The sequence below is a fragment of the Cygnus atratus genome, chromosome 5 (genome assembly GCF_013377495.2).
Source record: "Cygnus atratus isolate AKBS03 ecotype Queensland, Australia chromosome 5, CAtr_DNAZoo_HiC_assembly, whole genome shotgun sequence".
Classification (NCBI taxonomy): domain Eukaryota; kingdom Metazoa; phylum Chordata; class Aves; order Anseriformes; family Anatidae; genus Cygnus; species Cygnus atratus.
The window spans coordinates 19,060,774-19,074,953 of record NC_066366.1 but is presented as its reverse complement, the minus strand read 5'-3'; the positions used below and the strand labels follow the sequence as shown (position 1 = coordinate 19,074,953).

At 43.8% G+C, this 14,180-nt stretch overlaps 1 protein-coding gene across 13 annotated transcripts in view; it reads left to right on the top strand.

Moving 5' to 3' along the window:
- TSPAN4 (tetraspanin 4) overlaps window positions 1–14,180 on the top strand; it is a 433,966-nt gene that overhangs the window by 374,656 nt on the left and 45,130 nt on the right. The window contains exons 9-10 of one of the 13 annotated variants that reach the window (XM_035552207.2): window positions 2,208–2,253; window positions 3,118–3,413. The exons of 11 other annotated variants lie outside the window; for them this stretch is intronic. In XM_035552207.2, coding sequence (XP_035408100.1) covers window positions 2,208–2,239 — 32 coding nt within the window. In that variant the 3' untranslated portion in view covers window positions 2,240–2,253; window positions 3,118–3,413. Of the gene's footprint in view, window positions 1–2,207; window positions 2,254–3,117; window positions 3,414–14,180 lie in introns of those variants that run through there. One more of the 13 variants, XM_050711233.1, reaches the window with a different exon arrangement.

Genomic DNA, 14,180 nt, shown 5'->3' with positions numbered 1-14,180 from the left:
CAGAGCCTCAATGTCTGTTGCTTTTGATTTGTGTGTTTTCAACTGAGTTTCCAGGATTAGATTGCTTATGGCACACTTGCCTATCAACAATTTGTATGATGATGAGAGACTCTGGTTTGCATGATGCAGTGTTCCTCCTGACGCAGCTCCAGCTTACACCACCTGTGGCTCTCGCCTGAATGGTTCCCTTACCGACCGGTGTGTGGATTTGGCTGCAAGGTTGGCTGTTCCCACCAAGGTGAGGTTAGCAAAGTGATTGTTACTGCTCCGTAACAACTGTTGGTGGGGCCAGGGCCTTTGCAGTGTAAGATCATTTGGAATCCGGTTCCTGTCTTGAGACTTTCTGTAATGTTATTGTGGTCCTTGTTGTTTGAGTGGTGCCAATCTTAAACCTGGTGCTAAGGAGCTCTGAAGCACCCTTGTCTCTGGTGACAGCAGTGAGCACTGTCACCTCGTCTTGAGCTCCTTCACTGGAGCATGTTGAGCTTGCATATTTGCATATAAGCCTCAAAGCCTTTCTTCCTCCAAATGCTCTGACTCCTACGCCATTGATCCCCAGGTTCTAGCTCAGCGATTTCTGAGTTTTTCCTTGTCAGATGTGTTGCCACCTTGCCCTTTTGATATAACCCAGTTCAAGTGTTGTGGCTTTTATTTTTTTCTTTTTTCTGTTGTGGACATGCTGCAGTACTTCCAGTGCCACCAACTGGGTTTCAGCACTGCTGCTTCTCTTGCTGACTTCCAAAGTCTGGAGATTTGGAATCTGACCACGGACCCAGGCAACACTCAGAGGAGTACTTCATGCATTTAGGTTCCAAAGCAATACTAGATGGGATGCAGTCTTCTGAAATTACATAGTCTGTATGTTTTCTGTGTTGTTTAGAAAGATATGTGAGGCCACTGGCTTTTCTTTCTGCTCTGTTTGTCTTCATGGATGTGATAGCAAGAAATGCAGCAACACTATGCTGGGTTTAGTAGTAGGAGAAAAAAAAACCACCTGATGCTATAACATTTTTCTATTTTGGAAAAGAAATCACCGCTAAATAAACTTTGTCACAGATAGAGAGCCTCTACTCTTTCTGTGATAACTGCATTTTCCAGCAGCCAAACCCAAGGAAGGTGAGAGCTGGCACAGAGAAGACTTCCCCAGCTGTTGCTGTCAGACTGTGCTGCATCGCCGAGCAGCTCGGGTGAGGGCTGGATGCCGCTCCTCTCGGAGGTACATGGCAGAGAGGACGTGGTCACTACATAGGATCAGATGGGGGAAAATATTACCCACATGTCTTAGGAACTAAATGGTTGTTAGCGACTCCACGTGACTCTTGATGCTTAGGTGAAGCTCCTGTATATACAGTACTGGATATTTTGTTAGATTCAGAGCTGGTTCAAATAGACCAGGTAGCTGCAGCATCTGTTAAATAGCCACATCATCAGCCTATGGAGCTGAGCCACTGTGCCCGAGGTGAGAAGCTGACTGCATTCAGCATTACAAAATTATGCAAAGTAACACTGACGGTGAGGCAAAATGACAAGCATGGCTATTTCGTGGGCGTTGGTTTGGTTTGTTGTTTTTATTTGCTTTTTGGTTTTTAGTATTAAAAAATAGTGGAAATCATGAAGCCTCAACATTTTACAATAAACCACTTTTTAATAAACACCAAGATTCTCTACTATACCTGCTGGATACAGTAGCTGGAGTATTATAGAAAGCTCCATGAAACTATGATGTGACTTTTGAAAGTATCCCAAGAGCTGGCAATACTGATAAAAATACAAGGTCGCTCCTTTGGATTAGTGACTCATTTGCAGGCTAATCCCAGCCTGCAGTTTCCTTGATGCTGCTCAGTGAGTACCTTTGTGGTAGGGTGTTTGGTTTGGTTTGGTTTTGGTTTGGTGTTTTTCGCATGCAGGTTGTTCAAAAACCATTCTCTTTGGCTCTTTGCTATTTAATATTTAGCTTGTGCAGTTTGTCATCCTGGCCAAAGCGGGTATTTTTTCTTCCTGTGATAGAATGAAGAAAGTGTGTTAAATGATCAATGGTGAACAATGAGTAAACAGCAGAACAAGTCTCAGACTAATTTTCATTCTTGCTAAAAGCTACGTTTTCTAGCATTTATAAACATTGCTATGAATTCCCCACAGTCTTTCAGTATCCTCCAAAAAATTCACAGCTTGCACTTTTGTGTGTATATGTTTTATTTTCACTACAGCAACACCCGGAGGCCTCCGCTGTTGTTTTTAGGCCTATAGGATCAGGTAAGGAAAATTGTGATCCCTGCTCCAAACATCTTTTTGTCCTGTAGGAGCTTTATTGCTATCGATCCAGGTCTGTCTATATTAAGGCTTGAAATGAGCACCAAAGTGTGTCACGGTCACATCGGACTGAATGTGAGCTTTTCCCATGCTTTGGGTCGTGAGTGGCAGGTAGCCTCACCGCAGCTAATCGCAGCGCCGTGTTTTCTGAAATTGTTGCAGTCTAGATGATGGGAGTTTTTCAAATAAAAAAGTTAATGGGATTCTGAATAGGATGCCATGAACCGGATGCTTTTCTAGAATAAAGTTCCTGCAAAACTAAAGCACGACTAGGGAGTGTGGTTAACATTGGTGTCCGTGGCAGTGAGTGGCCTTCGCTGCTGCAATTCGTGCTCAGCACAGCCCAGGCTGCTATAGACTGAGATTCAAGCCAGATGCCCTGAGGCTGAGGATGTTACCTGGGTGTGGATGTTAACTAGCTGGAGATGGGCCTGGCCATGCTGCTTGATGTCCCGAGGAGGGGCTGGGAGGACAGGTGAGGGGCAGAGGACAGAGGCAGTGTCACTGCAAACAGAATTAGAGGAGCCAAAGTGACTCAGCTGTTTGGGCTGACAAAGTTATCACCTGGCCTTGACTATTGAAAGGTGTATCGAAGGCGTTCTGTGCTGTGTGTCTAGGGCTTTTGACTTTATGTCAAAGGAGGGAATAAAAGACATTTCCCCGCACTTGTTCAGGGACTTTGGACTGTGATGGAGCACGATTTGTGCCCCCAAATCACCAGTGCCAGTTTAAAAGAAGCAGTGCCTGATGCTCCAAGGTGGGATGTGCTAAATAGATTGACTTGTTTTCTATCGACTTTTCTTTCAGGATGGATCTGAAGTAAAGTTGAAGGTGCAGGGCAAGAGTGACAATCTGGCATGAACAACAAAGTCCCTGTCCTTGGAAAACCCTGTAACCTTCTGGAAAGGCTTAGAGGTTGTAAGACCAGATGAAACTGTTAAGGTCATCTATGATCCATAGCATTTCAGTCAGTATTGTCACCATCAAACTAATTACATCTGAATTATAACTTTGCAAAACTCTTGAGCCTTGATTTAAAGACATCATTGACTGCACCTCATTTCTCAATAAATTGTTCCAAAGATTGTTTTCTCATAGTTAAAATTGTGCCTTGTTTCTATCTTGCATTTGTCTAGCTTAAACTTCTAACCATTAACTCTCATTATGTCTTTTTCTGGTAGATTAAAGTGCTGTCTACTGTTGAGAATTGCTTCTCCATGTAGGTATGTGAAGGCTGCAATTAGGCTGCTTTTTAACCCTTCCACTCTGCTTAGTTTATCCAAGAGCGTTAGCCGTGTGAAGCAAAGCGTGCTTCTCTGGCTTTTTCTTGCAGGTCTTCTCTGAAATCTTTCCAAATTTTCCGTTGATCTCTAAAAGCATGAATGTCAGTCCTGCAGTGTAGCAGTGCTGATACAACTCAGCCTTTATTCAGCTTATGCTAAATATACCCATGATTGTTGCCCCTTCAAGTTGGAAGCGTTGCTTTCGGAGCGTGTTCGTTTCCTCAGTCCTTCTGCAGATTTTCTGCTTTCCAGAGTCTTACAGTCTCGTAATGTGACCGCTCTTCTTTGTTCCTAAATGTCTGTTCTTGCATTTTGGCTGGATAAGCCACAAGGCCCTGTAACCAAGCAGTCCAAGTGGTCTCAGCAGATTATTTAATGCACAGCAAATTTTGTGTTATCTACAAAATCCTATTAGCAGTGATTTTTTTACTTCTTTCCCTGGCAATGAGAAAGATATCAAATAACTTGGGGTCAAGAACCCACTGAAATCCCCATTGGATAAATCCCTTGTTTTTATTACTGTTCTTTATCTGTAACTTTACTTTTTTAAATACATTCAGTATAGCTGCACTGATTTTCCTTTCTCTTATGCCCCCATAAACCTTGAAGCTGTTAGTAAATGTCAGTGAAATTGGAGCTATTTAGGGGCGTTGAAAGCAGTAAGTTAGATGGATGGAGAGAGACCCCATGGAGAAAAAGGTCTCAGCGCTAGCTCAGCCAGTGTTCCTAGACACCAAAGCGTGCAAGGGGGAAGAGAGAGAGAAGACAGTGTCCAGCTTTACAAAGAGATGGGATCAATGCTTCTCTTTTTCAAAAAATCAATCTCTTAATTAGGAAAGAGGGACTCGTTTTGATTTTTAAGATGAAGAGTTAGAAGCACAAGCAGTAAGTACAAAACAAGCCAGAGGCAGCTGAAGAGCATCCCCTGAAGGGTTCTTGAGACCATTGTCATATGTGGCAGATTTAACCTTTTTCTTCAGCTTCCACTCCTCTGAGGGATAGCTCACACTTCTGACAGGCTGTTGGTGAATAAACCAGATCCTAAATGACAGTGGCTCAGTCTGCCCAGGTCACTTCCACGACCTTGGTGCCCTCTGTAGAAGCAGAAACGTGGTTCAGGTCTTCAGCTCAACCTTTCGGAAACAAGTCCTCTTCTGGAAAATTTGTATGAATGTGCAGTAGGTGTATGTTACAGCCAAAATAAACAGGAAGAACAAACCAAACAAACCCAGTGTTCTGTTCCTACTTGCCAGAAAGCTTTTAGGACTGGAGGGATTTTTGGAAGAGAAAGAAAGGAGATGAATTAGCATAGCAGGTTGGTGACAGGATAAAACCCATGCCATAGCCTTGCACTCACCAAAGGGCTGTCCTGTGATTGAGTGGCAGTCGCCTCAGACAATTTGTGTGGCTTTATAGGTGATATTGGGCACTACGTACGTCTCTGTGCCCAGCTAATATTACTGTAGCCTGATCTCAGAAGCAAATCCGAGGTGTCTGGAGATTGTCCAAACTAACCTTTACAAATGTGTCAATGACCTCGAGGTGACTGGCAGTCAATTAATTCAAGGTGAAATTATCCAGTGGAGATATGCCCTTTAAGGATCCTGATTAAGATGCAGCTTGTGCTTGGAACTGATTAAAAGTGATTGCCATCTGAAGGAGATGGTGTTGTGGCCGGCAGTGATTTGATTGAGTCTGGATTATTGTAGACAGTTCTCTATATACTTTTAGATGTGACCTTGTTCTGTTGTGTTGAGAGGCAGCCAGGCCGAGAGGGACCAACTCTGCAAATCTTCTTCCTTTTTCCTAAACAGTGACTCCTTTGGATTTGGAATGGGACAGTTTAATAGGCCAGGCATCACTGTTGATGCAGTATGTTTTGTATTAAGGTACAAGATTTCAGGCTGTGAAGTCAGGCTTTTAGTGGTTTTACGAGCACTAGAATTCAATAGTCAAAGAAGAAAAGCACAGCATCGCTTCCTCTTCTTGGGCAGCAAAGTTGCTTGTTGTTGCAGGAGTTTCTTGGCACTCCAGACTGTGTCTCCTTCCCCTTTCCTTTCCCTGTTTGAATGAGACCCAGCAACTCTGGGGGATCTTCAGACACCGTGAAATTGAACTGGAGTGCCACAGGTCTGCTCGACCCTGCACCTGGGGCAAATGCTGGCAGTGGTATTGCCACGGTTCTTCGGATCCTCTGACCAAGTACACAGACCACCACGCAATTCCACTCAAGGAAATCAGTTACTACATACCTACTTGGTAAACATTAGCAAAGTGAATAATTTTATGTTACCTCATGGCGATAGCAAGTCACTCACTGGTCTCTTGAGTATTTTCTGTCACAACACAGGCATCCCCTTTCATTTGGGAAGTCTGCTTACCCGTAGTCCAGCTATATCTGGTAAAGTGATCTCCAAAAGCTTACTAGTATGTCTGGGTTTTTGTCGGTTTAGGTGAGGGTGGCTCAGATCATAATCTCGCTTGAGTCCCTTGAATGGATCACATTCTGGGGTATAGGAGGCTCCCCAGGCAGTAGCAGTTTGAGGTGAACCTTTCTCCAAGATTTCCAGTTTCTCCTTTCATCCAGATTTATTGCATTTAGCAGGGTTTCTGCTGTTCATTTACTAAATGCCAATTTTACGTCAATAATTTTGTGGTTCTGTATGGAAACATTGCAGGCCCCCAGTACCCCGTCTGTATGAAGACACTGCAATTCATCTCTGTTTAACATGTGGCGAAACAACTGCGTTCCCTTCTCCATTCAACCTGATTGACTTCACGAGAGAAATGCAGCTTTTTGTGACATGATTAGAAATAGAGAGGATGTTGGAAACTTGCATTTTGTGTTATGGAAGTGTGACTGGCAGGTTGTTTATGTGCTTGTTTTCTGTTATTATGGAAAACAATCTCCATGTAGTTTTCATTTCAGTCACTGAGTCCCAAATCATTCCCTTCACGATAAAATCTGTTTTCTATGAAGTATACGGTGAAGAGCTGCAATTGTTTCTTTCATTAAAATGAAAGAGGCATTTAATAGCAGTTACTCACTTCTGTTGCTTTTGTCATCTACTAGCTTTCCAAGACATTTTATTTACCAGTCCATAATATCTCCACTTAAAAGCTACCTGATGATTAAAAACAGTAATTCCAGTTGCTCGCGAAGGTCAGAACTCCCACGATGTCAGAAATGCTGTTTTGGAGAGGGAATGGTTTACAAACTTGCATGTACTCCAGTAGAAAGATGTTTCTGAGCCACTGGAGAGCCTATGTGACTGATGCCAAGTAAGTAGAAATGTGAGCAACTCCACTGATTTCCGTGGAGCCAGGCAGATTTCTACTAGCTGAGGAGCCGGTATTTCGCGTAACCTTTGATTCTTGTAAGTGCATGTCTGTGTGATTAGAAGAAAAGAACATATTTTCAAGGAAGAAAATGTAGGTATAGAGATAATTACCTTCTCTGGTGTTTTGCCAGGAGGATATTGAGATCTTTCTCCATTTTCTTCAGAATAAAGCCTGGCAGCTCTTCAAATGGTCTTGCTGAGTTTCTGCAAAGTAGCCAAGTGTTCCCGCAGAGCCCTCTGTCTCTCCAAGCATGCCTTTCCCCAGAGCCAGGACTTCTGCTACCCTCTCGCTCTGGGGCTGCCATGTGCAGTCCTCCCACCTGGAGGCTGAGCAGAGATCCTCCCACGGTAGGCATAAAGCTTGCTGTCACGAGCATGATTTCGCCTGCCATTCCGTTCCCTCCGAGGACAGTGGTAATTCTCCTCGCAGCATTATTTATTTAAAATGAGTTCATCTCAGAGAAAGCATATCTTAAGAATAATAAAGCAGGCTGTGTGCATAGCTCACTTTCCCCTAAGGACTAACGGTCCCTGGATTTAGGAAGACACAGTTTGTGCAATCCACAGCATCTCTCTGCCAGCCTGCCTTTTCAGACAAGTTTCTCCAGGCAGAGTAACAGATATTAACTCTACAGTGGGCTTTAATCTGTTTTGGTTTTCTTTCTCTCTTTCTCTCTTTCTCTCTTTCTCTCTTTCTCTCTTTCTTTCTTTCTTTCTTTCTTTCTTTCTTTCTTTCTTTCTTTCTTTCTTTCTTTCTTTCTTTCTTTCTTTTTCTTCAATGTGTATTGTAGTTCCAACAAGAGAAAGATGGTTTATCACCAGACTCTTTGTTCTAAGGAACCAGGAACACTTCTTCCCCTGAGGACGTGATGTAACCAGCCCTCTCCCCCTCTTGCCTTACAGCTTACCCTGGTGGTCACTAATTGCTGGTGGAGCCGACAATGCTAGGCCTGGCAGATCAGGTCTGCCACCAGGAGGTGGCACTTGCAGTGCTGATGGTAAACCCCGGGGAGCTTACGTGCCTTTCCCATCGCCTCCAGCAAGGTTCAGGTGCCACCATTCAGATCTAGGTAGGGTGTAATTGTTGTGACTTGCTCAGAAATGTATTTACTTCACAGCACTGGGCAAATTCTGTATTTTGGCTTATATTTTCTTATCACAGTTGTGAATTTAAGAAGAAATGAGGTTCCTTGGATGATGAATTTGACAGAGAGCCCCCACTTAACATGGTTTGTGGGACTGGCCCATCTTCTCTTGCCACAGGGAGAGTGTAGGGTATGGTTTGCCTTTGCTATCATTCCTCCCCTGATATTTTAGTAGATTTGCTTTGAAAGCCCTCTCATTCACCTTTAAGCTAAGTAAATGAGTATCGTAAATAATTGAAACTACAGTTGATCCCATGGGAAGGCTGCAACAAATGGCTTAGTGGGCAAGTGGCCAAGTCCTTCATCTCTGTGAGTAACCTACTGGCTTTCCCCTTCCCAGCACACAGCATCTGCAAAGGAGTCTGTGTCCAATGTCACTGTTCCGCCTAATATATCATCGCACAATGGTCATCAGTTCCTACAAGGAAAGAGGCTTGTCTCCTTGCTTCAGTTTGCCTCTGCACGCTCTGAAGCCTTTGTGGCAGCTAATTGGATCTCAAGCTCTATTGACATGTACATCCCTAGGTAGTTGGTTTTTTTTAGGGTTTTTTTTTTTTGGTCTGCATAGATGGAGATAACAGGTTGTTAGCACTTGAAACATAAATCCAACCCACCTTTCATGTCTCTTGGCAAACAAAGGCTAAACAGCATGTATCACATTAATTAGCATCCTTCCCAATTTACTTATCTGAGGATATACTGATGGCTGTTGAGGACAAATGAAAGTGAGTATCTTGGAAAAAAGGCAAAGAGGCTGAATACAGATATCCTGGAATTATTCTCAACATAAGCACAGGTTTTGAAAGAACGGGCATTTCCCTTTTCTGCTGTTGTAGATTCCGTGTACATGGGATTTCAATACATGAACATGGCTCAGAGGAGTCTTTACACCGTGGCACAGAAGTGGTCCTATAGCCACTGAAGATCAAGGCAAAATTGCCATCTACTGGGACATGCAGGGAAGGAATTACTCTTACTGTGGGGAAATGAGCGAGTAGGAGGGTTGACACCCGAAGGAGACAAAGGCTTTGAGGATCATTTGGGAGGTCTGTGGGACACGAGGCTGATACTCCTGATGATGTGCATTGCTGAGAACAGCAGCTGGTGGGACACATGGCTGGAAAAAGGGGACAGATCTCTTCTGAGTCAGTCATCTTCGGAGCAAGTACACGGAGAAAACCTAACAACAAAGGGAAATTGCATTCTGGAAGAGAAATGGCAATGCTGGGTAACGACAGCACCCGACTTTGCTGGTGTCACTGCTATTGAGGATGTTAGTATCATTTTCCCCAACCAGTTTAATAACCTGAAGAAGAGTTTATTTACATGTGAACAAAAGGTTTCTTATAAAGAATCGTCATAAAAAGCATCCACAGTGCTGTATTAATAATTCTGTATTTCACAAAAAGCATGCACCTTTGTGTTCTCTCATTGAAATTCCTCCAATATGCTGGTGAGACTTTTGTCACTCAAAATGCATAATGCATTCACTTAATGTCCTAGTAATTAATTAGTTGTGTTAGCCTTCTGTGTATGTAATTGATTTGATTTACCTGCATAGTTTTACCTAGCCCTTTCCCCATGCTCACTGCACCGTGCAAACTACCCTAAAACAAGAGCAGCAAGCAAAGAATTCATGCTCAAGGCTTTTACTCCCAGGTTCACTAAAAATAAATGAGCTCTTTTTTTTTTTTTTTAAGGAGGTGGAGGACAGTCTCACTTGGGAGTGTCAATGCACAGGGTGCCACAGAGGATAGGGAGCTGCATGTACCCATCCTCTTGAATAAGTAGTCAGCTGCGCCATTGGATTAAGTCTGTATCAAGCTAAGAATGTGCATCTTAATATTTTGAGCCCTTCTCTCTGAGCTAGTTATGATGTGCTTTATTTAAACAAGCTTGGGGACCTGATGCACAAGTTATTCAGCTGTTGCTGTGGATAAGAACAGATTAGATTGCAGTGACCTCCTTGGCTAAAGAAAAGCGTACTTTCCACTTACACCAGCAATGACGGGGAGCTAAACATCCACTTTGTGAGAAAACAGCTCTCTCCCCTTGAACTTTAAAGGAAACATTTGAACAAAATGAGCTGTGGTGTGCTGAAAACATGTGAATTTGCTCTTGCACAAGAAGTTTGATTGGCAAAGCCTAGTGACTTGTCATACTTGTGACCTCTGTTTAAAACAAAGCAACAGTAAAGCTGCTGTTGGGATTTGTTGGTGTTTTAATGGTATGAACAGTACAGGGATGTTTCGGTGGCTGCCTCTCTTGCAGCCTCAGCTGTCTGCTGTGTCAGGTGCCTTGACACCTGCTTTTGAGCACAAGCAGGTGCTCAGGGGCAGAAGACTGTTGAAACTGCCGTTAATTGTATGCACAAACTCCGGACCCCAAAAAAACAGATTTGAAAACCCAAGCTCTTTGGCTTCCTTGTTAGTTTTTTCTAATAAAAGCTACTGCAAGTTCTTGGTTCTTGCAGTGGGAGACTCGAAGTTTCACCAGCTTCCTGCTCCAGGCTTCCTGCTCGCTTCTTTTGCTTCCTGCAAAAGTGTCAGGAGGGTTACTGTCCCTCTCAGGTCAGTAACTCCGTTAATTAGCTCAGATACAGGGCTTCACGTCCCAGGTAGTTTTTGGTATTAAATACTTGCTCCAAATTTTGTGATGAATTTTGTGGCACAAGTGCAGTGTGATATCTTCTTTTTTATCAATAAAGAACTGAAACACAAGACAAGCCATGACTTTTCAGGAGTACATAGGAAGCCTGTCGCACAGCTACTTCCCACACCCAGATCATTTCTTAGGATCTTCTGTTCTTCTGTTCTCTGCTCATCCTCTGAAGTTACGCAGCCAGTGACGGTGTATCTCTGCTGGTATCAAACATGGCTAGAGTCAATAAGCATTTCAGCAACCTTGGAAGATTCCTAAATGTTTGATTCCTGAGGTAGGCTTTTACAGTCAAATTAGGAAAAGAAAATTCAGTAAGCAAGCAGCTTGCTGTTTTTAAGGAAGAAATTACAAGAAAATGTTAAGACCTGGAGCTGTTTCACATCTGGAGAGAAAGCGAGGAAGGGGGAATCTTCCAGAGCTGACTAAAGCATCTTGGAGATGCTGTGTAACAGTGGTGGCACTGACAAGAAATGAGTCTGTTGTCCCTTGACTGCCAAATGTCAGGAAAACTCATGCAATGCCTCTTAGCTCAGTAGTCTTTATCCTAAAATCTTACTAGATTTCTATTGAGAGGCAGATGGTACAAGGAGGTCAGGGCTGAAGAAAACACGTACTGCCCTAAGCTTCTTACTCTTATAGACAGGCTTGCGGACATCTCATTTAAAACAAGCCTTACCTGTTGGTACAATCAATCTCATCTCTTCTTAGCAGGCAAGAGGGCTCCCACAAATGACCTTATAGATCAGGCGCTTTCTGTTTACATTCGATTTCCCACCCCCTGCTATTTGTAGAAAATGATCATCAAGGCATTACATTTAAAGTTTTGCCTGGTGAGAAACTATTGGATATTTTGTCGTTTCCTTGCAGCTTCTCCTACCCGGGTGGAGAGGCAGAGAGGTAGGGGAAGCAATCACCAAAAAGGTCAGGAATATTTACTTACCTATATTGAAGCGCTGCTGAGTGGCTTTGTCCAGTTTGGGAGCTGGCTGGGTGGAATTTTTTCGTTCAGGATGTGGTAGAGAAGTACTGAGGCTTGAAATTAAAAGTCTCTATTTACCTGCGGGTTAGAAAGCTGGGGTTGCTGCTGGCATCCTCTGTCTGGCCTTTGCCTAAAGGCTATGCCAGAATGTAAGTGACATCTCACGCTGGCAGCGAGTTGAAAAGGAGCTGATAAAGAAAGATCTCCCCAAGAGGCTGCTTTTGGCCCTTCCTCCAGAGAGGATTGCAACAAAGCCTCGCAGTGTGCCGGGACAGCAGAAAGGATTTGGCTTTTCAGTGTCACTGTGGCTTCAGCTTAATCAGAGAGTTGTATCATACTGATTGTAAATACTGGCAAAACCTGGGCTCTGCACAGATACAACTTGTTGTTGCAGTTCCATGGCTTTTACCAGGAAGGCAAGGAGGAGTCTGGCAGCTCCTGGTCCTCTTGAAGGGTGCTGGCCTTGCTCTGGGCTTGCCAGCCAGCCACAGCTCCCCTTGTGGGCTCTGCATTTCCAAAGCAAAGAGGGGACACAACTGAGAGTAAAACAAGCCTTACGTGTGAATTGCTACAGCTTAAGTAGCTGTCCCAAGGAACCACTTCTTAACTTGGCCTGAATTTATACACAGGTTTAAGTAAGGCGTGTGTAAGGGACGTTTGGGCACTGCTGTGATGTAGATGAGGCTGGGACAGATCCCTGCCTCTTCTCCCTCGCTGCATCAGCTGCTTCCAGCCACTGACCTCTGCTGCAGTTACTCTCCAGTCCTGCCACAGGTCCTGCAGCTCTCCTCTTGTTCAGATACTGCTGTACTTCAGTGCCTGAAGCTCTCTGCACATGACCTGTGTACCATAGAGTGGTATCATTTGTTTTTTAGAAAGTCTTTTTAATAAGGCAATGAGATATTTAAGAGCCAAATTAGGCTCTGATGGAAGACGGTGGGAAAATATTTGTGCTCATTTAGTGGGAACAGGATCTGACGTTAGGTAAAGTGCTAGCCATGTGTATGCCATGCTCTAAGAAGTGGTGATCTTGCGCTGCTTTATAGTGGATTTCCACACTGATCAGCAGGACACATTGAACTTCTCTCAGCAGAAACGCCACTGAAACCTGGCGATGTTAACAAACAGGAGTAAACCTCCAATGTGACTGAAGCCAGAAGTTGCAGGAATTCGCATGGAAGTGGTGCCAGGTAGAAGCTCACTCCTCTCATCTTTTGCCTGATGAATCCTGAGGAGAAGAAGAATTTTTCTCTGCTTCACTTCCAGATTGATAAAAGGTTCTTACTGTCTAACCTTTCAGAAACCCTTTCTTCTAAGGAAATCCACATGACTAAAAATAGGCATCTCATTTAGAATAATGGTTTGCCTGCTGAGAGTTTTTTATTATGCTTCGTTGTGCTCCTTCACAAGTATTATGCTTTGCCAAAGGCATGGCTTGTGTATGGGAGAACACAGCAGATTCAAATTGCAGAATATTTAATACAGTACTTACAGCCCCTGTTTTGTGATAGACGTTTTGCCCGGCTGAGGACTGGTAGCGCAGAGACAAACAAGAGAAGCTGACAGATTGGTGAATGCTGGGTGGGATCGCCTTTCAGCAGACTTGATGAATCACTCTGCTGCAGCATTTCATTTTCAGAAAGATCATTTGTGGAAAAAGTCAAATGGAAGGCAGAAAAAGAGGCAGCCGGGAGTGTTTTGTGAGTTTTCATTTAAATCAAATATACAATTATATTAGAATAAAGATGTATTTAAAAGTTCCTGCTATTCCAAACATATTTTGAGGAACAAACAAAATCCAGGCTAGCAGGAAACAGAATGACCTGGAGGAGGGTTTGCCAGTCATGTTCCAAAAGTAGGTGTTGAGTTTTGCTTAACTCTGATCGAAACCAGTAGGAATCACGTGTCTAGAGCTTCAAACAGCGCTTCAATTAGGTAAGAAAAAATATCCGTGTTAAAACCTCGCAGGCAGGTCATTCAAGCAAAGACTAATGTGCTTTTAATAGGACTGCACGTGGACCCTGAACTCCTCGTGGCCTGAATGAGGGAAGTGGTCTTGCTTAATGCCTTGTCTGGGCTCTTAGAAGTTCAAGGCTGCTTCTGTGTCAAGACCGACTAATTAATAGACACACATTAATAGAAAGGGCGCTCTCGGTTGTGCTGCACAAGGTTGCTTTGAGGGCTCTGTGCTCAGCGTGAGGGGTGACTCTCACATCCATTTTCTCGCCATACCAAATTTGTTGTCGTCTTCAAATCAGGCTCGGCAGTTTTTCTGCTGTCTCTCATGGGAGCATCAGCCCATCTGTAGGAGCTTTTCCAGGTCAAAACTTTCACCCTTGTTTCTGGATCCCCACCGTACTCAGCGGGGTTGCAGGGAGGTGAAGGCAGGCAGAATCGTACGGCGAGGTGAGAGTTACGGCGCAGCCGTATCAGCTTGGCAGGGTGAAAGGCTGCGGGGGAT